Consider the following 24,754-nt stretch of genomic DNA (forward strand, 5'->3'; position numbering starts at 1 on the left):
GGCTTGTCCTAATTTTGGGAATTCGTCTCAAGGCATAGGCCAGGGATGTTCCTCGAAATATGGATAAAAACACCACCCGGTTTTTCCTGTTGTCCTCATCAGTGTATCCTACTGAACACCCCGAACCGATGTCACAGCGCGCCGCGTGCCAGGCGGTCGCAGTGCGATGCCACAAATCCTGGACTCGCGGGACGACGGTGTATCCCCGCACCGGTTTGACCAGTGCCACCTGCCGGCTGGCGAGGTAACGACGAAGCGACGGCGGCGCTGCCAGGCAACTGGATGGCCTCCCGTCGTCGAAGCAGGGCAGCGATGACACCTGTCTGGCTGCTTCTTCTGTGTGGCGTGGTGGCAGCCGAGCGGTAAGTGGGCCCTTTATGTCTCTCTTTCCCCCTCGGTGCCGACAATGGTGTGTTTGTAGGGGGGGGGGGGGGCGTTCTGTGATGGGTGCTCTTGCGCTGCGCTGATACCGGGCCCCTGCTGGATGTTTGTGCGCCGCCGGCTGCTGCCGTCACGCCTCCTCACAAGAGCGAATTTATAACGAGGAGCCCATTGGTCAACACACGAGCCAGATGATATTAGTGCACGACTCGGCAAGTTGTGGCTCCGGTACACCCGACATCAACACACACTCATGTGAGCCACAGAGCTAGGATGAAGCGGGTGACCGGTTCATTGGCGGAATGTTAGGTCCGGTCAGGCACCATGAACGGCTGGCTCTCCGTGCATGGCTGTGAGCCCTCAACCGCAGCATCCCACCTCCATCTTTTTTGCTTATGACAATATTCAAGCGGGTAAAAACGGAACAGAGTGCACTGATGACACGCCCAACTGGCAAGGACCCAACGCAACTGGCAAGGACCCAACGCAACTGGCGAATTACATTGGCAAGAGCCTGCTGGAAACAACCCCGGGAGCCCCTTCGGCCTTAACGTATCCATGCAGACTCCATGCATTCGGCGTCCCACCACGCTCACTCCACGCATACACATACGCTGGCGCCCACGTCAGCCCGCTTATTGGTTCGTACACGGTCCCCCCCCCCCCCCCCAGCCTTTATCCAGCGTCTTTGCACGATAATTGCCTCGTCTGCGTGAGTCCTCGTTAAACTAACATAAATTTGGGTATCATTTTCTAAGCATTGAATAAAGCTACGTTTAAGCCTTATCTAAATTTATCATGTTAACTTGTCAGTCAGTCCGACTTCATGGTTATGACACACTGCATTTAATTTGTCTTTGCTTGTTGTGGTTTATCGGATTTAAAGATATGTTGCAATGGTTTGTGAATGATTTGACCCTAGGTGGCAATTCAGACAGTTCCAATTTTTTTCGGTGGCAGAAAAGGCACTTTTCACCTCTTGTCACCATGCCCACCGACGCCAGGCGAGACTGTCCTGTTGCCCCCCGACCGAATCACTTCAGCCTCGCTTTCACAATAAAGCATTTAAAACGCAGACCGCTAGCTGTATTTTTTTTTAATCACCAGGACATAGACAAACCACGTGACACGTCACGCCACCCTCCTCCCTTCCTGCATGACGGGAGTGGGACCGAGACACATTGCCCGTCCGGCAGGGTCGCGTGGCCAGTGCCTCTCCCTCCTTAACTACACGGGAGGGAACAGGTGGCCGTGGCCCGTGCCCGCCCGGTAAGGAGGAGTCAAGTGATCTGGGAGCACCAGCCGCCCATGGCCCGGTAAGGATCGGGGCAATAGGCTGTGGACTCACACATGCATGCTTTTGCCGGTGTCCCGTCGTCCGCCAAGCCAGATGTCGCCGTCCGGCTGTCATCACCACTTCTCCGCGCTCCTTCCTCCTCGGGACTCGCTGGAAGACTCCATCCTCAAGCGTCTCTCCTGGACTCTCCCGAAAGATTCCCGCAACTTCCCCGGACTCGACCCTTTTGGTTGATGCAATTCACAATAATATGGCCCAAATGCAATCGTAATTATGTGGCCGAGCCGCTCTCAGTTTAGGCCGATGAATTTTAGTTGAGATATGTTTGGAAACAGTTGACATTGCTTCCTTTCTGGCCGATCACTGGCGTGCCTGTGCTGGACAATTTTGAAATCGATACGTAATTCGTAGCGTGTACCTTGGCTTATACGTGCACCCCAAACCATTGGTTACACGCCTGCATCCTTTCCGGTCGCCACCATCTGACATCGGTTTATCAAAACGCCCCCAAAGTGGAGGGTGCGCGGTTGGAGCACGATGCATGACATGACAGTACATGACAGCTTGCACGAGACATGCCAATGCGTTCGTCCGTCTTTTCCTGGGTCAGACTATTTGTCTCGTGTCGGTGTGACGCCTGGTCGAGTCGAATTGTGCACTTTAATTCCACACGTGTTCTGCAACTAAATCATAGTGCATTTACCACGCTGATAAAATGCTGCGAGGGGTTAATTTGTGCAGGCATCGGAATGATACAAGCAATGTTACCTGATCAAACAGCTAGCAGCTGAATGCCTTGGGGATGCTACACCACGCATTTCCAGTGATTGTGCCAATTATTGCTAACGGCTGTGATCAAGAGTTGCAAGGATTATGAGCTCATGAAAAGTTTAACTGGCTGGGCTTGGACGGTCCGCTTAAGCCATAAGAGCTCGATTTCGTTGACCCCAAGTCCCCGGCTCGCGGTCTGGTTTGTATTAATGTCGCTATTGTAACTGGAACCTGATCCATTAAACGGTGCCCAACAAATAGCAGGTCAGCACCAGCGCTCCACCACAGACCGGTCGGCGGTGGTGCAGGTGTTTGGTGCTTGCCCATCCCCAGTGCTGATACCAACTAGACGGCCTCGGTGGGGACCGTCTTCTCCAGTCGGAGGGGGCGGCGGGGGGGGGGGGGGGCTCAACGAGCTTCCGAATATCCGATTACGACTATTGAGTCCAGCAAACGCGACCGCGGCGCTCGCGGGACTGCACGGTATTTCCCAGCGCCGTGCACGACATCTCTCCGACATGGGATTTTTGGTTAGATGTGTGTTTTATAGCGTGAAGAGCATACAGATTCTTGAAGTCATTCGCCAGCACACGAAGGACCAAAGCCGATCCTCAGGCCCGACATCACCAGGCGCGGCCGTTCGGTGTGCGAGAAAGACATCGGCAGATTCCCATGGATTCCTCCAAATGGATCTGACGAAAAATGGCCGCGGATTTTGGCTTAATCAGCAGTCTTGTATGCGGTGCATACTGTTCTACTTGTACCATTTCCGCTTGGTTACAAACTGGGTGTTAGGCAGGGGGTGCCGGTGGCGTTTCCGGAGTTGGAAGAATCTGTGGGATAAATGCGTTAAACATCTAATTCAAATGATTTGTGGGGTGCTCAGGTGCCCTAAAGCTCATACGGCACCCAAAGCCGAGCGTAGTGTGCGCACCTCAAATCCACCCACGCAGAGTGACTCGATTCGGCGGATATTGTAACGTCATGCGCAAGGGCGGAGTCACCAATTTTTGGTAGGAGAAACGAGATCGTAAAAACATCTCTGGAATAAACATCGAGTTAGAAATATTACGCTTTATAACTGGCGTTCTCGTAAATAAGAATTTCCTTAAAAACTCCTCATGTGTGTTGCGCTGTACCGCCGTGAGACATGGGGGTGCGTGGGGCCGGAATAGAGGCGTGGTTCGAAGCGCACAAATTTCTGAAAATTTAGCTTTGGCCCCGCGGTCATTGACTGGAAAAAAATGATCGGAGCGGCGATCATCCTCCCAACATGGAGGGAAGTCCGTTCCCTCATGTTGGCGACAAAAGTTAATGCCAGCTTCGTGGCGTCTTCTCAGCGCCGAACGTATTAATAATTGGGCCCATTGGCCATATCATGTATAATTGTACAAACATGTGTACAGTGGCAAAAGTTTTGCTGGGTGACAACTTACTCTACAACTACAAAATTAAGCGACCTGAGGACAAATCAAGGGACCTCGAATTGTGACACCAGTGAGTTCACATACATGACAATCCATCCTGCGAGTTGGATGTGTTTAGCTCTCTCAGTTTTGGGGTTCTCGGGGGTAAAATTGACCCTCACCTGAGCGAAGGGTATTCAACCGGCTATCCGGGTGTGTGTTAAGTGTTAAGAGCACAGCCTCTTCCCCGCCATCACGGTGGCAGTGACGTACGATATTTCGACGAGGGACATCGAGGATGGTTACTTGATCAAATGATCCTGTTGGGGGGGGGGGGGCTTTGATGGGGACTCGACACATTCTGACTCAGGTACACCCGACATCAACACGCACGCGTGAGCTACAGCGCTAAGATGACGCGAATGACCAGAGCATTGGCGGAACAGTTGGCGCGGTCAGACCCCATGAACGGCTGTCTCCCCGTGCATGGCTGTCCGCCGTTAACCACGGTATCCCACTTAGACTTTATGTTTTCGACGCCCCACCACATTCACTCTAAGCATACACATACATTGGCGCCCCGTCAGCCCGTTTGTTCCTGGCTCGCGCACGGGCAGGAGCCCCCCTCCCCCCGCCCTCCTTGCCCTCTCCTTTCCAGCACCTTGTTGCCATTGTAATTGCCACGTCCGCGCTAGTCCTTGTCGAACTAAATTACATTTCATTTCAGGTATTTCGGCCGTCCGGTGAAGCCAAATTCATGCCCTATTAAAACACCCCAAATCAGTATTATTATCAGCCTGGCACCGATAAAAATATTGACTACGATACCGATGCGACAACTGGGCCGGCCTGAGGTTTCCCACAACTGAACGATAACTCGTCTCCTTGCCAGTCTCCAGTGTGACGGATCCCTATTTGGACGACGCTCCCTCGTGTCCTGTGCACGGTGGGGTGGCCCACCACTCCTTTGGTCACGCCCACGAAGACGTCGCCTCCGGCGCTTCTGCGCCCTCGCCTCCCACCTACCGGAGTAAGCTTTACAAAGCACCGCCCCGCGGCGCGTCCCTCAGAGGCCTGGAGGCAGACAGCGCACCTGATGGGACGGTTGAGTCCATTGGCAGACAGCTAGCCCCCGGCATGACCTGGGTTTACGCGTTTCAGTCCCCGTGGCCGGCGCGCTCTGGAGACTGGGCTTGACCGGCCTGTCGGACGACTTAGTCCCTTGTTGCCCTTACTTATGACATCGATGACGGGACCCTCTATCCATGACGAACGTCCCGCCAACAAGGTCCTTAAGACCTGGCATACACCACATAAGGAGACAAATGGTAGTGTCTCGATCTCTCCCGTAGGCGTTGCACACCAACGGATAGATCCAGTTGCCGCCGGGCGTAACCCTGCATTCCGAACGGTCCGAACTGGTCTTGGCCATGTTATATGACCAGCGTCTCCTCATGTTGTCACGCCTGAGGTCGAGTGAGCGGCAAATGAGCAAATCGACCGTCTCCTAGTCCAAGAAGAGCGCGTCATGCCTTCGAGTCACGCTACCATCAAACATTCATTTGCATAAGAGAGGGACTGCAATCGTTTGGCTCCTCCTGAATCGTGACCAAAGCCGAGCCGCATCTTTCGGGTGTGCCCGCCGTATATCTCCCTCAGCTACTATTACCATTTCCGTGTGGCTCGGTTCTCGTTCAAAGGGAAACCGGATGCGAATCGGCGAGGAGAAGGGAAGCCGGATACGAGTCGGCGAGGACAAGGCTGTCAGTCTGGTTGAAGCTTTACGAGCTGGCTCTAGACTTAAAAAGAGAGAAATAAAGACCATGCGTAAGCACATCCCGTTCACGTGCGCTGGACGAGATTCAGTTGAGAATTCTGCCGTTCATATAGCCCTTTGCCTGCAGCAGTAAGATGCCCCTGGTGTTCTACTCAAGGCGCCGTTTGTCCGGCGGAAGGGAATGGGGGGTGCCATTATTGTTGATTTGAATGGGCCGAAATGTGTTAAAAAATGAGCATGGTTTTAAACTTTGGAAACCCCATGTTTGCCTAAGACTGTCCATTCTTTTCCAGAATCCATAAGTGAAACAAACCACATGAAAAAGTTTCAATGTTGGCGCCCCAGTATATGGGCAATGTTGGGAGCACGAACAGAGATGACGTGGTCTCTAAAGTCGAACAGCGTTGGCCACCGCAAGCAACACCAGGAAGCGGGACCGCGTGAATCTGTCCTTTGGACAGATAAACAGTCATAACAGCACGAAAAGCAAAGCTCCTACATTACTCTTTCATTTACACCACCACATTCCAACACCATTTCGCGGTGTCCGTAATGACCAATCCGTTCTTATCATCAATCTCAAAATCGTACAGGTAAACTTTATGCCCAGACTACCTTCTACATCCAAGATTTGAAATCCTGAACCGTTCAAAGGTACTTTTCTCAGAAGCGTCATTATTTTTGTCCACCCGTTAGCCCACAGCTCAACATTATCGTTAGACCAACGCTGCGCGACCTAAGGAGACTGTAACGCCTCGGGTCAAGGTTTTTGTTGGTAAGATCTGCTTGCGCTTGTTTAAAACTACGTTACACAATTTGTATGAGTTATCTATAAAGTGTGGAAATGTATTTCTTTTCAAAAGAGTCATCGTTTTCGTTCACCTGTTGACCACGACTCAATATTAGGTACTGTACCGACGCGGCACGGCCCATGGAGACTGCAACGCCTGGCGTCCAGGCTTTTGCTGCAAATATTGCGAGCGGCGCGTGTTCAAAACTACGTTACATAATTTGTATCACTGATCGATTCTGACTGAATGTGAAAAATCTACAGACACACATGGTTTGGCCATGTGACTTCACATCACTGACACACTTCGATCTGGAAGCCGCCTTCGCAGGCTCCTTAACACGCGCCCGGGCGGGGTTTAAATGGACCCCGCGAGGGTTTTCTCCGGAATGGTGTCCGAACGGCGGGACATGGCCGCGCCAAATTTTGCAAAGCTGTAGAAATTTTAATAGCAGATCGTATGCTAACAACAAATAGATGTACCTTGCAAGTTCACTGATCCACGACAGGTCCAAGTCAGGCCATGGATTCAACAGAGTTAATTTCTTGGGAATGTGAAATCTGGTGGAACAACCGAGTGTTTGACGGTGCCATGCATCTCTGAGATGCTTTCTTAGGCAACATAACAATTGAATGCCAAAATTTAATTGACCTAGGGTCGGGTATGAAGGTCAGACGAAGGTCAAAAACCAGCCTGTTGTATACTCCAGGGCTTCCTTTATGATATAGTTTCTGGTGCTCATTTCGAATTTTTTGAAGGCAGGAACTGTATTAGACAATCTACCATAGATTTCTTAGATGTCATAATAGGTCACTGATCTAAAATGGCCCAGGTCAATATTTCCTTTTTAGGAACATACTACCTAGCATAATATTTGTCGCTTATTCAATTGCAAAACTCAAAGCAGTCTTCTATTACATTGGTCACCATGACCTTTGAAAGGTCAAGCAGTTCACATGATCTTCCAAATTTGCCCTAAGTGAACTTGCGTACAGGCCAACACAGTTTGTAAAGTTAGTGTCTCTAGACCTCTTAGTCCCTGAGATTTTAGCTGGGGGTTAAATTGCCCCCCCCCCTCACTCGAGCGAAGAGTATCCAACCGGCCACCCGGGCACGGGTTAATATGTCTGTGGAACCCAGATAAATTTTGACAGAGCTGCATTTTATTGGCTTAGAAGACACTGAGCCACTGTAGATTAGAAGTGCCGGTGATGTATTCCATACAGCCGTCCATCGCCTGACTTAGGCAAGTTATTATTGGCTTCAAAATACAAACATAATTGACCTGGCGGTAGCTCCTGCTTCTTGTTTCCGCTCTGGTTCCGAGGTGAAAATGAAGATAAAAGGAAGATATCCGTATCCCTTGTTAATAAGCCAGCTATATCCCGCGATTTTATTGGGGAGGAAAGATAACCGTGCGGGACTTTGCCCCTCCCCCTTACGGTTATCCCTGTGCAGCCAACACACCAACGCTGCCCCCCTCCCCCCCTCTTGGCAAATATCTGGCTAGGTCCCTGTCTACATACAAAAGCAGATCAAACCGGCTACGTTGAATTAGGGACGATTGGACGTTCGTGGGACCAATTTATGCCTAAGGCAGGCAGCTTCGCGTAGGTTTTGGTTCTGCAGCAGTGTGGAGGAAAGGAAAATAATTTGGGGAAAGTACTATTGCTGGTGTCCAATATATGTTTTAAACACGTATAAATAATAACGCTGAACTATAAGCATGCTGCAAAACAGCCATATGATCAGTTCGCAGGCAGTCCTGCGGCACAGCCGGGCCAAGGTAGCGGCTGCCGACGGCGGACGGGAGCAGGGCTCAGATAGGGAATACATGACAGGAGGAATGGCCTTCGTTCCGAGACTTAGTTTTTTACAGGAGAAGCACAAGTTGCATGGTGTCTGTCATACCGTTTTTGACAGTTAGCATTTGAAGCTTCCGAATTTGTTTCTGCCTAAAGTGCTGCGAGAAATCGTGTCTGTTTAAAAAAGTCGGCGAAATTTAGGCGCATGAAAACTCTTGTGCTTTATGGGCTATCGATTCGAGTTCGAAATTTTGACCAGCCTGTGAGGCAGATACCTCCTCAATGACCGAAAATGCCGATTGCCGAACATTGCGGCACGTTAAACTTTCGCCCCTAAATTCTGGCCTTGCCTGGATTGCGCGAACCAAATGTTGGGGTAAGGGCTCACACAACAAGCGCAGCTTATCGTGAGCTCTGATCCCAGAAATCCATCCATTCAAAAGAGCTCGGATCAAATCTTCAAGAAAGCCTACCCGTTCGTGGAATTTCGGCTGCCCAGGGAAAACAATGTTGAAATGAAAGAATAATCCCGGGAAGCTGGAAAGCCTTATTTGCCGAATGTCATACATGAGTCGAATAGACAAGTTTGTGCACCAGTGAGAAAAAGCTGTAGCTTTATATCTAGTATGGAAACTTTTACATTTAGGTATTCCCCAACTCTGTTATGTAAATCAACACGCGCCCGGGTGGCCGGCTAGATACTCTTCGCTCGAGTGGGGGAGGGGCAATTTGACCCCATGAGATCTCGAAACTAAGAGGGCTAGAGACACAAAATTAAGAGGGTGCGTTGACCTGTACGTGAGCTCACTTGAGTCAAAGTTTAGCTTCCTAGGTCACGACCTTGGGGTCAAAAAGGTCAAACAAGTTCAAGTTTTAGGTTGGTCTCCAAAGTACCCCCCCAGAACGTAGATAACCGTTTCTAAGCAATAGCTCACATTCTCATTTAAAGTCAGTGACGTTGCATGACCTTTGAAGGTCATGGTGACCAAAATGATACAATATTGCTTTGAGTTTTTGCATTTGAACTAAGCAGCAAAGATTAGCTAGGCAGGATGTTCCTAAAACCAAATGTTGACCAAGGTCATTTTAGGTCACTGACCTATTCTGGCCTATAAGAGTCCCATAGAAAGGTGTTAACAAGTGCGGTTACTGCTATCAATATACTCGAAATGAGCACCATGAACTATCCCAAGCAGTAAACCCTAGGGCAATAAAACAAGGCCTGGTTTGATCTTGGTGTGACCCTCATACCTGACCTTAGGTCAATGTCATTTGCTCATTCAACTGTTGCGTTGCCTAAGAAAGCATCTCAGATGTGTATGGCTTCGTCTAACACGCCGTTGTTGGATCGGATTGAAGGATTCCCTAGAAATTGCCTTCGCTGAAACCATGAACCTGATTTGACCTGCCACAGGTCAGTGACCTTACAAGGGTACATCTAAATATGTATATAAAATGATCCGCTATGCAATTTTCTACAGCTATGCAGGATTTGTCTTGGTTACGCCCCGCTGTTCGGAAATCATTCTGGAAAAATCTTCGGAGGGCCACCCAAGCGCCTGTTAAGAGCAGGCAATAGCCCCCATCTCTATCCCCATCCCCCAGTCATCGGGCGTGCTTCCTAGAGAAGCTCCTGAAATATTCCCTATGTCTGCCTCTCACTTTTTGAAACATTCCCAAACCTCTACGTGTTTACAGCACATGTTTATGTAATTATGCGATAAAAAACATGCAGCTTGCATGATTGGTGCCCTTAGAATGGTGTGACATTGCATATAGAATACCAGATGCAAAATATAACATAGAACACTACATAAAACATAATAACGCGAAAACGGGTCGAAGTGGTCAAATTTGCAGAGTCTCATGTAAATTACATGGATGACAGCTCGATTAACATGAGCATGCGCTAACACGCATCAGCACTCCCGTTCAGGTCAACAGAAGTCTGGCCAGCTGTTCCAGCTTTGACAGTAGCGTTGGTCCGCTGTTGCAGCCGGTACCTGTTCACAGCGCCCAATGTCTTCTTCGCCGGCACGCCTGAGCGGGTGTGTCTGACCCTGTTCGACGTGCCCGAGACCGGCAACCTGACGCTGACGTTCAGGAGAAGTGAGAGTAGCCCGACGTTCGCACAGCACACCCAGCAGGTGTCGGGCGTGGCGGGTGAGTACCGAGTCCGAGTGTGGCGGCCCAGGGACCTCGTGGCCACGTGCGAAGCTACCACTCACTATGTGGTCTGAGCTGGCGTTTGAATTGATCTCCGTTGTGGCCGACTCAAGCTTTTTGAAAATGTCTGCTTGATTACATGACATTTCTGGGTACACGGTGCATGCTCACAGGCTAACAATAAAACTGAAAACCAAGGCAGCTAACAAAAGCTTCTGTGCAGCTGTTGTCTTTGCGGCATCTGGCCTAATGTATATGTGTCGGGCACAACACCGAGCTGTATATTAATGCGTTTAGTAAATTTTCTGCCACCGTCTTAACGCTGGACAGCGATTGTAATCCTATACTGGCACTACTAAAGCATAATCATACACAGCACTAAACGTTATAACAGGGATTACAACCCATGGTAGCTGCTAAACTGTGATGTGAGGCCACCAATTCAAAGAGCTGATTGATCTCGTCGGACATTATGATTACCACGATGGGCGGCTGCTTTCAGTTTCAGGCATGCATCTGCACCCCCATGGTATCTACTAACGTTTAAAGTCAGTCATTGACCGGTTCGATAGTGCCGGCGTGTTGGCAATGAATGCCTCGCGTGCATATGCCTGTTTCTTATAACTGGGGACATGACACCACAGCAGTGTACGAGCCCGACCGGAGATCATCGGTCGCTGCTCGCTCTCTCGGCGAGTGGACAAAGTGCTTGACATCGTCACCACTGACCGATCTGAATGTACCCATCCGGTGACGGCGAGGCCAGCCACACCATCTGTCTCCATGAGCGCGCTTCCTGGCCACGCCACCCATCAGTCGGCTCAGCGTCTTGGAGCGAAACCGGCGGCTCCTCGCGATAGCATGGCTTCGTTAAGCCCCCATCCGCCCTGCGGGGTTCAGATACACGTGCACCTCAAAGAGGAAAATAGGGAACACGCAGCAAATATGTGACTAAAACAGTCGTTAATACGATGTCGTATTTCAGGTGGATCTAAACAGACCTGCTTTGCAATTCAGCTACCAAATCAGAGAATTTCTAGCGCCTGGATGGGTTTGGAAGTGACTTACCCATCCGCCGTGGACTACACCATATCAGGAAGTCTACGCGTCCGTATCTAGTAAGTCAAATGAAGTGTCTTTCCACTGAAATTTGCTGCGAGTTTTGCAAAAAAGTAAAGCGGAATTATGTGTAGATAAGTGAGAAAGAATCATGTCTTTCAAAGACATTTTGCTAAGAAGAGTTTTTGTGTAGATGCAGAACCCCCTTCGATATATGTGGTGAAGATATAGCACTTCGTATGAAAAGAAGTCCTGACAGTACAGCCGGGAGAGTTCACGGCTGGAGAACACCACAATGCTTGCAGCAATGCATAACGAGTCCACCTGTCAATAGGAAGTGATCAAGGGATAATCGTGTATCATGTGTATTTCATGTTCATTCTATGTGTGACTGGTGGGTGGAAGGTGCAACAGGTCTGCATGGTAGCCATACTCTGATGTCAAGTTACCCGGTTCACAAATGTGACGCATTCGCGCTAAAGCACCGGATTCAAATGATTATGTTAACACGCGCCGGGGTGGCCGGCTGAATGCCCTTCGTTCGGGTGGAGGTTAATTTGACCCTCCTGAAATATCAGAAAGAGAAGAGCTAAAATATCAAATTCACTGGGTGAGTTGGCCAATACGTGCACTCATTTGTGTCAAAATTTGCATTCCTAGGTCTGGACCCACGGGTCAGATAAGTTCGAAACCCAGATTGGTATCCAAAGTACCATAAGACCGTCCATGCAACCACCGTGAACCTGGATACCTGTTTAAAAAAACGGTCAATGGTATTCATTCAAGGTCAATGATCTTGCGTAACATTTTAAATGTCATGGTGGCTAAAATCACACAAAAGTGCTTTGATTTTTGCATTTCAATAAACGTCAAGGATTACGATAGTCATTCTGTTCCTAAGAAAGCGCTAACCTGCGTCAGTTTAGGTCAATAACCTACTCTGACTTTAAATAATGTCATGAAAGGTGGTAACGCGGCTTTACCTATAAATTCAAAATGAGAACCACAAACCATCCCATACAGCAAGGTCTGGGTAATAAAACAGCTTGGTTTCGTCCCAAGTCTGACTTCCATGCTGACCTAATGTCCATGAAATTTGTTCACGCAATTGTTTTGTTGCCTAGGCAACTATCACAGAGATGCACGGCCTCGTCTAACACTTCGCTGTTCCATGACATGAAACGATGCCCAGCAGCTTGTCTTCGCTGAATCCATGGCCTGGCTTTGATCCACCTTAGGTCATTGACCTTACGAGGTACAGCTAAATTTTGAGTGTCAGACTACTTGCTGTTCAATTTTTTACAATCATGAAAAATTTGGTGCGGCTACCCCGCTCCGTTCGGGCGTAATTCCGGAAAACAACCTTCGAAGTGGCAAATTGGCATTCCAACCGAGCGTGTTAAATCATCCATCAAAAGGATACTTGCCCACAACACAACAACGAAAAAAAACTGAACGGCATCTTATCCAGTTAGGCTGGCAACCACTTCCATATTGGTAACAACACTTCAAACATTCACAGAATAGCGCCTCACACTATACAGTACTCTTACGATACAAGATACAAGCTCCATTATTTCATACCGGCGAATGCCGCGCGTTTCAGTTTAAGCGACGTTCCTGAAGAGCATCACTTCCTTCAGACGGACAAGTACATATACAAGGCGGGCCAGCTGGTCCGCTTCCGCGTCTTCTCCGTCGACTCGAACCTGAGGCCGATTTCGGAGCCGGTAAGCTACACCGCAGGGTCGGGCGCCTCTGCACTGCGCCGAAGCCTCCCAGGTCCCGACCGGTGGTCCCGGCCGATGCAAATAGTGTGTTCCCACCTTGTTCCTGCTTAGGAAAAGGTCCCTCGGAGCTCAGACCGTCACGGAGCCGACTGTTCGGCGTTGGTGGTCTACGAACGAAGTAGGGACCCGCTTGTCCCAGGGTGTACCCGATCGGTGCAAGTTGGCTTTGGACTGACAGTTCATGGCCGGTCCTCCTGCCTTTATGCCTTTCAATCGGGCATTTGATCGTCGGTCCCGAGGGGCTCTTCGGCTCCTCTGCGGGGTCCTCGAGCGCTGTATCAGGCCCACTCTGGTGTTCCTTGGCAATACCGACCCTTGTTAGGTGCCTCCCCTGACCAAGCAGTGGCCGCTCATTGACTTAATGGCCGCAGACAATGTAAATCGCGACACTTGGCCCTGTCCCTGCTTGGGAAATGTGCCAACGTCCCAGATCTGACCTTAAAGTTCAATCTGGTGACGAATCTTGTCACGGTCGCTAAGACTTCACCATAGGAATGAAGTTAAGCAAAATAGGGTTGGTGAAGCCAAGTGGGGAAAAAACGAACACCAAATGCACTAAAAAGCAGGGTAGTTCCCGGATTTGACCCATTTCACTCTCAACGACGCTATGGAACTTGAGTCTTGTCCTTCCCCCTGCAGAAAAGGAAAGCCCAGCCCGATCTAATGCGTTTGCTTGCCCTGTCTCGGCAAAAGTTGCTGTTGTTGGAATCATAATTTTGTATGGTCCCGATCTTTGAAACCAGGTCTCGGTAATAGTTACAGAATTGATGGTATGCGGCTTAAGACGTTTTTGGATATGTACTCCTTGGGAGCAAAGATTGTAAGTTGATTTGGGCGACAAGTGACGTCTGCCATGGAAATCCCGGCTGATTGCCGCAAGACGGGGTGCAGGCGCACCACCCCCGCTAGGCACGCTCGACATGGCCTGTGTTGGCAATCATAGTCGGACGATTACCGTTACCAGCCTAGCCAGTTGGCGTCGATCGTCACGTCTTGGCAATTGCTTTGCCAAATATTCACGTTGAAGTGAAGGTCGACACATGTCAAGAATTTCTCCAAATTAAGACGACTAATAATTTGACCATGTTTTTGGCTGCAAGTATTCTACCGCTATGTTTTTGTTTTCCGATAAGACGTCCTAGCGCAACAACGCAACTTGCTGCAGTCTGTTTGGCTCAAAACATTACTGAATAATGTCAAAACACTCCCGCAATATCACAAAACTGGACCATAGTAAGCAATAAATATAAATCGCGTGGTTAAAGGTATGCAGTGTGCAGAAAAAAACAACACAAAACTCGAGTCAACACGGTACGACCGCGGAGCTTTCAAAGTGTGACTAACTCAGGCAGGTGCACAACTGGACAAAGTATAGCAGTTTTTGTTTTCTTTTATGAGTATTTTGCCTGAGACAGAATAAGCAGAAGCATTCTTTAGATTTTGCATAGTTTGAGCTCCTATTTGTAACGTCCTTCATGTACTGGAGTTCCAGAAAGTTGGGGGACCAAACTCACCATTGGGGGAGAGGGGGGGGGGGGGGGTGGAGCAGATTGGACATTGCGGGACAGGCAGTGGTTCACCCAAAAGAGTACAAGTCGACACCGGTGCGTACTTGTTTGTTTTCGTCATGAAACTTTTATATGACAAAACTCACTCGTAGCTCTTCAATCACCCAATACGTGGCCAGGCGTTACTGATGCGCGCTGAACCAAATCTTGGGTACTCGCGTTCCGGGGTTTTGCCATCGGGCCAAACATAATCGTTGCGCGCTAACATATTTATCCCTGAGTTTAAAGGGAATGTTCCAATTTGTATGGGATTTTGAGCTGAAATAGCCATCTTGAGGACGTTTTGATACAGTTCACGGTCATGTCCTTTTGAGACCCAAAGCGCTCCGTTCCTGAGCCCGCCAAAGTGTGAAAAGGTTTATTGGGAGCCTACTTTAGCCACCTTGGCATTAATGACGTCGTAGAAACGTCATGCGATCGCAGCTATACTACAGGCTGCTTTCTGCTTATGGTCAAAACAGCATGACCACTGAAACATTCGCAAAAGCGATGATACGGCACGTATGATCAATGCGCGGAAGAGGATTGGCTGCTAGCAAGATCTCGCTGCTGAATGTGTGTCGCGAACGCAAGAGTGAGCACTTTTGGGTTGTGTGGCACTCGTCGTGAACGGGGCATTTTTCCTTGGTCAGTGTTATAAAAAAGAACACCACTGTCTGCCGAAAAAAGTTCGGCACCCAGAAAACGAGCATTCTCACGAATATTATCAAACAGAAGACGCGAGGGCAAATCTGACTTTGATTCCCTGCTGGCGTTTTATTCTTCTTCTACAGGCGCATTGCGTACAGACAGCTCGGTTGCACGACAGCTCTGTGTACCGGATCACAGAACCTTGCACGGGCTTCTGGGTTAGCACGGCATTAATAAATTATGGAAACATTACAGTGATTTTAGATACATCTTATGCTCAATATTTCACACCACACTGTACGACAATTTTACGTCTTGAACAAAAAATTGTGCTCCACAAGTACGACCTCTTGAGCCGGATTACCGTGGCACCCGTTGGGACATTGTTTTGAAGGGTGCTCACGGCGAAATGCGGTATTATATTCGTAATTCTGTGCGGAACTTGTGAGGAACGTGCAATTTTATAATTACGAGTGTGCAAGTGTAAGAGCATTGCTGTGGCATTATTTAAGTCTACTGACACCCAATGAAATGTGATATATCAATATTTGCCTCTGCCTTAATGGTTGTGTTTGAACATGGCAAGGTAATGTCGGCAAGCTAAGAGAAACACTAGGACTTGTGTTGCAGATGTGTACAAAGACAATTTGGCATGTCATTATGATGTTGTCAATATTTTAAACCTGTTGATTTATGTGATTGCATATTGTCATTGCAATGTAATTAATATATTGCATGCCATTATATCAGCAATTTATTTTGGCAGTAGGGGCTAGTGCGCGCAGCTCATTAACGCACATGCTCAGCATAGGTTCACGTGATACGGCTTTGCAAAATTGTCCTTTCAAATAACTCTGTAAATATAACGCTGTAATATTAATGATGCACATTCTACTGTCTTAACAAATTTTGTATGCAGGCAAGCATTGCTTGTGAGTCATCAATGTCATAGTCACTGTAACTTGCATGAGGTGCTGGGTGGTGAGAAAGGTGGTAAAGTATTGCAGTTGGCGCCTTGGATAGCACTTAATATTTCATCATGAGCCGCTTGTGCGCTGGCAACTTCATAACTTCCTTGCATTTTTCCCATCCACCATAAGTACATGCACCTATCATTTCTCCAGTCTCAGCATGTTTGCAGTGTCATTTCACCACATGCAAAATTTTCCTGCCATTTTTGTGTAAAGCAGCCTGATGGCTGCAACATGTTACATGGCTGTGAAAGTGCAAGACGTGTTTGCATCTTTGTCACCCACGTTTTGTGGGTTACCAAAACAGGCTGAGGAAGTGTTGTCACTTATGGTTGTTTGCTTTGCTGAAAGTGATTTCTATGTTGTATCAAGGTTTTTGGTCAGTCATATGTCAGATGGGTAGTCAATACAAGAGTGCACGCTTAAGCCATCTTTTCGATGAAATTATTATAAAGCAGTAGGGATTGCAATACAAAAACCATATCACTGCTCATTATGTCATGCCACAGTACACACTGATTTAGTGCCCAAGGCCGCTGTTGACCCGTGCCATGGCAAAATGTACCACGGTGGTTGACTTCTCTATGGCAAGCCTATGAGACAGCAGCTTAGAATTTATGAATGGCTGGTAGGAACTGATTTAACAATGCCGAAGGACTACCGACAGCAAGAATGTCATTGCACTACATTGATTATATGAGGGTTAAATAGTAATTGCATAAATGATCCTAGCAAAAAAAAAAATATTGGTGCCCCAACTTCGCCATCTTCATCATAGCAATGCAATGCTTTGGCAATCAATTCATAGCGACGTAGCATATCTATCAATTTTCACATGACACCGCATTTCCAGTTATAAACAATAAAGAAAGTAACTACTGTGTGCATCACAAGATATCAATGTCATGACTACAGGCAAGGATAGGTCAACATACAGCATTGACAAAAGTCATCATCAACAGCATAGCAGCAACAGCAACAGCACAGCACATCGTGCTTTGATATTAATAATCCGGCAAAAAGCCGGCGATCGCTACGCTGCGTATGTCAGACAGTCCACCAAAGCTTTTCTAACGGCTAGCACCAATACAAAAAATCCACAACCACCTCTAACCCGCCACCCGACACAGCGCCCGCGACGAGAATGCCGGTTGGCGTCAGCTTTCGTGTGCTTCGAGGTATTCTTAAGGTCTGGATGCCAGATGCTGCCAGGTATTGCTGTCGTCACAAAACGATTCCATGACGCCAGCAAACAGTGACATAATGGGGCACAATCTTACAAACTTTGAATTTTTGCGACTTAACACCGCCCGGGGCTAGATACGCTTTGCACGGGTGGGTGGGGTGGGGGTGGGGGGTCAATTTGAGCCCTGAGATCTCTGGAACTAAGAAAATAGAGGTACCAAATTTACAGGACATGTTAACCTGTACGTGAACTCACTATGTCCAAGTTGCAAGTTCCTAGGTTATGATCTTCGGGTCAAAAAAGGTAAAACAAGGTCAGGCTCCAGGTTGGTCTCCAAAGTGCCCCAGAACCAGAGTGCATTTCACTAAGCGACAAATATTACGCTAGGCAGCATGTCCCTAAAACAAAATGTTGACCTCGGTCATTTTAGGTCAATGATATTCTGAACTCTAAGAAGGCCATGGAAGATGTATAATGCGGTTCCTGCCATCAGCAAATTCGAAATGAGCACCAGAAACTATTCTATACAGCAAGCCCTAGAGTAGCAAAACAGGTTGGTGTTGACCTTGGTGTTAACTTCATACCTGACTTTAGGTCAATGTCGTTTGCTCATTCAACTGTCGTGTTGCCTAAGAAAGCATCTAAGAGATGTATGGCTTCGTCTAACACTCCGTTGTTGGATCAGATTGAAGAATTCCGTAGAAATCGCCTTCGCTGAAACCATGGCCAGGCTTTGGCCTGCCATAGGTCAGCGACCTTACAAGGTACATCTAAATTTTTGATGCTAGGCGATCCGTTGTTCTACTGCCTACAGCTATGCAAAATTTGATCTTCAAGGTGGCTATTTCGGTTCTTTCGGTTTCGGTTTGTACAACCTTGGATGAGAGCCAATTGACGCCAATTATACATGACAATAGTACTTACAGATGCCAGATATTGACGACTCGACAGTTAAATTTTTATTGACCTTGGCCAGTGGAATGGCAGGATACGTATGACGTTATCATCGTATTACAATTCCCTGATTAACCTTGAAATAGTCTGCACAAAACAGTCTACACGTCTTTGCGAGCGCGACGCTCAGAAACAAGGGGATTTTAGGTCTGAAGAAGGGAAGACTGCGTAGTGCATCGGGCGACCTTCAAGGTGCTATTTCACTTCAAAACCCTACACAAGTGTGAACACTCTTGACACAGTGCCACACAGTGCTTGCATTTCATTTTTCTAGGTTTTACGATCTGGTGCCCGTGCCACCGAGTAGCTGCGACAAACAACGAAGTTTTTCAATACCACACAAGCAAAATTTTGAAGAAGATAGTTGTCGCTTTCCGCTATTCAGTTTTGGTGTTAAGCACGAAATACTTGGCAGCGTTTTTCGAAAATCAAGGTGCCTTTTCTTTTTAGTTCAGTCTAAGCAGCTTGCAGCGATAACTGCTGCGACTAACAGTGTTTTCAACCTTGCCACACATCGCCCATTAAGGGGAACCTGGGTGCCTTCCCAGTCCGCTCGCACATGGATACTTACGTTAAAGAGAATGTTCCACATCTGAAGATATTGAAGCAAGGGTCAGATATGATGAACAAAAACTCAGTCAAATGTACATATACTTAAGTGGAAAAGACTGTTGAAGATAAAACAATTTCTCGATTTCGTAAATATGCGGGCAACATCATTGTTTGATTGGCGTCTGCCTGCACAAACTTGATTGAAATCCAATTGATGGCTTTATGCCTGGAAGCTGCTCACGAACGCTAGAAACCGAATTGACAACTATACCTTTCTTGCCTTGATCGGCGCTTGGATGTTGGAATGGCAGGATTTGAATGACGTTATTACGTCACGAATGCTTGGGTGACTTTGAAATAGTTTCCCCGAAAAAGCCTGCACCTCTTCGCGGGTGTGCAACTCAGAAGATGGAGAAGCTTATGTCGCAACACGAGCAGGGCTGTCGAATGCACTGATTAATTTTCAAGATAGATATTCAGTTCAAACCCCCACACAAATCTTGAACACTCATTTAATGAAAGGTGTGTTGTATGCAAGGACAAATTTGCGTTTTATCAGCATAATGCGCGTTTGCGCAGCTAAATAAAATTTCCGCGGTTTTCGGTGCGTCATAAATCATTTTTCCTATAGTCATTTAAGTGTGTTTTTAGGACATTCGTTCTCCAGTTTTAAAGTAATTTGAGACAGTCAGCAGGAAACCCTCAAATATGGCCAAATACGAGGCACGTTCTGCCTGACATAATAAAAGGTGAACGATCAGTAGACAGAATATGCATTCGAATATCAGACAAAATTATAAAACATATACAAACCACGCAGATCAATTTTCCAGCCAGTTTCACACCATGGCAAGTTCGAGATGTAAATCACCTGACTGTCATTGGATGCCGGAGCAAGCTCTAAAGTGATGCATGATCTTAGCTATTTGTTTAAGGCAGGCATTCTTTCTCTGATGAGGGTGACTTCGAGCTTATAACGGCGTTCGGACATGATTTCAGAACTGCGTTTTTAGCTAGCCCAGAGAGAGTAAGAAGTTTGGGTTGTTGGCTTACGCATGTGCTGGTCTGGCGCCTCCTCCTGCAGGTGCTATGTCATGCGTCGTGACGGAGATGTTGTTATCATTCCAATGTAGGTCGTGTTGCGGAACCGGCAGTTTTCGTGCGTCATCTTCAACTCCTACACTGCATCGGTGCGCTTTAGTTGATTGCTGTCAGGCTGTTTTTCATTGCAAGGACTATTTGCCTTGCTCTTACAACAGACCACGTGTCTTATAGCATTGTCGTCGTCAGTTGGTGTGATATTTGAGCTGACGATTTCTGCGAAACATTTCAGTTTCATCAGTTCAATTTGGATATAATCTGTTGGTCAATCGTTGTTCGAAAAGTAATTATAAACAAGCAACAGCTTGCACCGTTCAAGCTCGTGGTGCGTGCTGGATCAGCGGGAGCCACATTTTAGGCGCGTCGTAGAAAAAGAACGGATGCGGCTACGTGGTGACGCTCTTGACATTCGCTAGCCAGGTTCGGTATTTGCCAGTATCATTACGTGCGATTGTCGTCACGGAAAAATCCGTTACTGCATCCATATCGATGGCAAGAAATGGCAAACGGCTGTCAACGCTCAGGTCAGTAAGCTCGCGTAGCTCGGAAACTAGAGAGGTTAGGTCTTAAAGGGGCAGGGTTGTCAACTGTACGGCTAATCTTCAATAGGGCAATTTCAATTCAAAACCTCCAACAAAGGTGTAGTCTTCTCTTTAAGAAATTATAGATCCAAAACGATGCTTCATTTTGGCATTGGAAAATAATATATTATGAGTGTGACATGGGAACAAGTTTAATTCGTTGCAGTGTATTTGACAGAAATTGGGCCTACATCGGTACCAAGGCAATAGAAAAAAATACACAATGGTCGGTGTCTTGCTTCTGCAACAACCGTCTGCAAGCTTGGCTCAAACGGCTCAAGCCGTTCAAGCCGCTTTTTTTGTTTGACCAATCACGTGACTTTGCATCCCACTAATCTTCGCATGCACGCTATCACGTGTGCACCTCGAAGAGAACCATGCGCTGCGATGGCGGTCTAGAGAAAGCGGCAGCGTCTCGCGCGTGTTGAAAATAACATAAACACCAACGGCCAGGGATGTAGGCAAGGGGATGGAAAAAAGGGCCGTACTGCCACTGCCCATTGTGCCGAAATGCTTGCAACAGATGCCGTGGATATTACAAGATGTTTTAGTTTCTAACTGAAGCGAATTTTACATTTATACCTGAGGAAACTTTTGGCAACGTGCCATATGATACCATGAGAGAAGTAACGCAGTTTAGGAACGGCGTTGCATCGCGCCTTATACCCATCTACTCGATGGTCTTGCACTTGGTCCTATACGGGCAGCGCTACACAGTTTTTGTTTTTGAATCCCGTTAATGAGTGACGATAGCTAGGTCGCTATTCTAAATTACGCATCCCCTAGACGTGCGTTATTGGTGTCATGTCCCACTATGCTATCCAAGTGTCCGTCGGTGCCGCGGCCGGTTGATCGAGCTGACTCTCTCTTCCCACTGTATTCAGTTGCCGCAGATTTACATCGAATCGCCGGCCGGGACGAGGGTGGCGCAGTGGACAGATGTGACTGGTCAGAGCGGGCTGGTGCAGCTGGAGATGCAGCTGGCCGAGGAACCCAGTCTGGTGAGTGGTGCAGCGGGGTTACAGCGGACCGAGGAGTCCAGCCAGGTGAGTGGCGCAGCTGGAGTTGCAGCTGGCCGTTGAACACAGTGGTGATTGGTGCAGCTGGAGTGCAGCTCGCCGATAAACACAGTGTGGTGATTGGTGCAGTTGGAGTTGCAGCTGGCCGTGAACACATGTGGTGAGTGGTGCAGCTGGAGTTGCAGCTGGCCGGTGAACACAGTGTGGTGAGTGGTGGAGCCAGCTGGAGTCGCAGCTGGTCGATGAACACAGTGTGGTGAGTATGCAGCTTTGATGCGATTATCAAGAGCCCGGTGCGTGCGCGCGCGCGCGCGTGTGTGTGTGTGTGTGTGTGTGTGTGTGTGTGTGGTGGTGTGGTGTGGTGTGTGTGTGTGTGTGTGGTGTGTGTGTGTGTGTGTGTGTGTGTGGTGTGGTGTGGTGTGGTGTGCGTGTGCGTGTGGTGTGTGTGGGTGTATGGGTGTGTGGAAGTGTGCGTGGACCAGTGTGGCTGGTGCAGTTCGAGACCTGACTTTCAGGCGCGGGGCTAATAGGGGGGGGGGGGGGAGGGGCTGAGCCAAAGCCGCTCCTTATATGCAAAGTGCCAGCCGTGATTACCCTCTCGCCTGTCGGTTACGGGCTGAGCCAGAAATAACGGAGCGGACCACATCTTTCTTTTCGCTCGCATATATCTGTTAGAATTATTTCGTGTTGAATCCATAGCAATGCCCAACAAATTATTGTCAGAGTGTTCTGAGCGATTCTCTCGCATTGTGATGCTATAAACGTGGCCACTTGAAAATATCAGATCCTGATTCTGTTTATACCTAGCATTGGTTTTTGGTTGTGATGGGCTAAGTGGATATAGATGATGTTAGCTCAGCGAGCTAATGCGGCTATCGATATCGTCGATTGCTGTATACAATAAAATCCATCGCACCTAGGCCATAGTGTTGAAGTAAGTAGAATGCTAAAATAGAAGATCAGACATCCCAGATAACAATTGCACTCTAGTTAAAACATGTAATATTGGCTAGATACTTCGATAGATGAAACTCTTAGCTGAGACATGTGTTACATGCGTTACATTACACGTGCGTTACGTGCGTTACATGCGTTGCATCCCAAAGTACATACAGTTTCAGAGCAATTCACAATGTGATTAATTTTTAAATGCCACACAAGCCGTGCAATTTACCACACTTTTGTTGTGCTCGCGTAGATACGACTGCACAAAGCCTGGTTAATGGTCTATGCGAGGCATGCCCATATTGTGGAGTAAAACACCATGCATTAGGTAATATCATTTGTCGCTTACATGACTTAAGTTTCTGAAACATGGATAAGATCAGCATAGTATATATGCCCGATCAGCGTACAGAGGCGTAGACTTCCGCGCGGAAGCAGCGGTCTTCAAAGGCCGCGTGTTCTTGGTGATTACGTTAATATGCACGTTTGTTTTCGACCGTTCCATAGCAAATTTATACCAAATTTGAGCTTAAAAGTACAGAAGTCTTCACGAGGCTGACGGATTCTATGGCTTTATATGTCACTGAAGTTCAGCTTCTGTTGGCATTTAACCAAGACTGGACAATTGGGCGTCCCGAATGCAGGGTTAAGAGCGCAGACGCCCTTGCGCGACCGGAACAATAATGTTTGATGCCCTTTGGCAGACGTTATGCCAAACAAAACATGTCGTCGAGTGGGATGGCTTTTAAGCAATCGTGAAATTACAGATGTAAGCGATTCTCTGTCTTCAGCGATGTGTAACCTGTAAGACTGACTGGAGAGCTAGGGAGTGGCAGCCACTCTGCCCTCCAACAGGCAAATTTCAGGTCAGTGACATGATTTTGTGGCGTTACCGTGCAGTAGTCTCGGCACAGTCCGTATACCCTCTGACGTCACCTGACCTTAAGCGCAGCCCCTGCTGCCGGCTGCATGCCTCGCCAGTCAGGGGCACATAGAGAGCGCTCAAAGCGGCTCGAAGCCGCCCCAGCCACGGATGAGTGAATCCGAAGACGAGGGTTTTAACCAACAAAGGTGCTTTAGCAGATAAACAATTACTGCTTTCGCAAAACCCCCTGAATTTTTGACACCTTTCACTAATCCTGGTATACTGAAGGTCTGGCATTTGTTTTCATAAGTACATGCAACATAAAACATTGCTAACATTCATACTATTCGCAGAAAAACAAAGACCTTATGGCCTATTTAGTTTAGACTTTCAGGGATTTGAAGGCTATCGATATCTTTACTCAATGCTTCAGTCAAACATGCTAAAAGCGTGCCACGTTTGGTATTTTGGTTTGGTTGCTTCCAGCTTGGCTCAAAACGCTTATCCCTCGGACAGGCCATGCAGTCACTGCAGGATTAGCATGCAAGGCTGCTCAGTGCTTAACAATATGTCGGTAGATCACCACGGGGGATCTCCTGTGCCGTCTGGCTGGTGGCCCGAAAGCCTGTCTATTCCAGTCTCATTGTTTGCAGGGTGAATGGAACATACACGTAGCGACAAGTGGCGGGCGTAAGGTGAAAAAGACATTCAAGGTCGAGGAATTTGTGTTGCCCAGGTTCGAGGTCAACATCCAGGGTCCTCCATTCATTCTGGGTGACGCCGAAGAAGTGGCGTGGAAGGTGTGCGGAAGGTGGGTGCCAAAGTGTCATGTTCCGAGATGTATTGTGGACGCCGTTGACGGGTGGCCATTCGCGTCATGCGTACTCGATTGCCCCTTGTGAATACTGTGCCGATGACCCACTGAAACGCTTTTTATCCGTACCGCACTAGTGTGAGGCGTATGTGTGGTGACATGGGTGCCTACGTTTACAAACATCTAACTTGGCCATTATTTCGCCCTACGACTGTGCTGTCTGTAGATGCATGTCTTTGTTGGTCCATGAACTGCAAGTGCCTTAAGTTGTACCTTTAGGTTCGATGTAAAACTACTGCAGTCAATTTTAGGTACACCTACGACA

General features: G+C 47.9%; 1 protein-coding gene across 1 annotated transcript; it reads left to right on the plus strand.

Moving 5' to 3' along the window:
• Positions 1 to 290: 290 nt before the first annotated feature.
• LOC119097196 (alpha-1-macroglobulin-like) lies at positions 291 to 24,426 on the plus strand (the record flags this gene model as incomplete). The annotated part of the gene is made up of 6 exons (XM_037220255.1): positions 291 to 362; positions 10,225 to 10,391; positions 11,380 to 11,512; positions 13,060 to 13,183; positions 21,671 to 21,787; positions 24,269 to 24,426. Coding segments are annotated over exons 1-6 (749 nt in total), but the record flags the coding sequence as incomplete, so codon positions are not given.
• Between the last annotated feature and the right edge of the window lie 328 nt (positions 24,427 to 24,754).

Source organism: Pollicipes pollicipes, unplaced genomic scaffold (assembly GCF_011947565.3).
Source record: "Pollicipes pollicipes isolate AB1234 unplaced genomic scaffold, Ppol_2.1 Scaffold_2477;HRSCAF=2908_pilon_pilon_pilon, whole genome shotgun sequence".
NCBI lineage: Eukaryota > Metazoa > Arthropoda > Thecostraca > Pollicipedomorpha > Pollicipedidae > Pollicipes > Pollicipes pollicipes.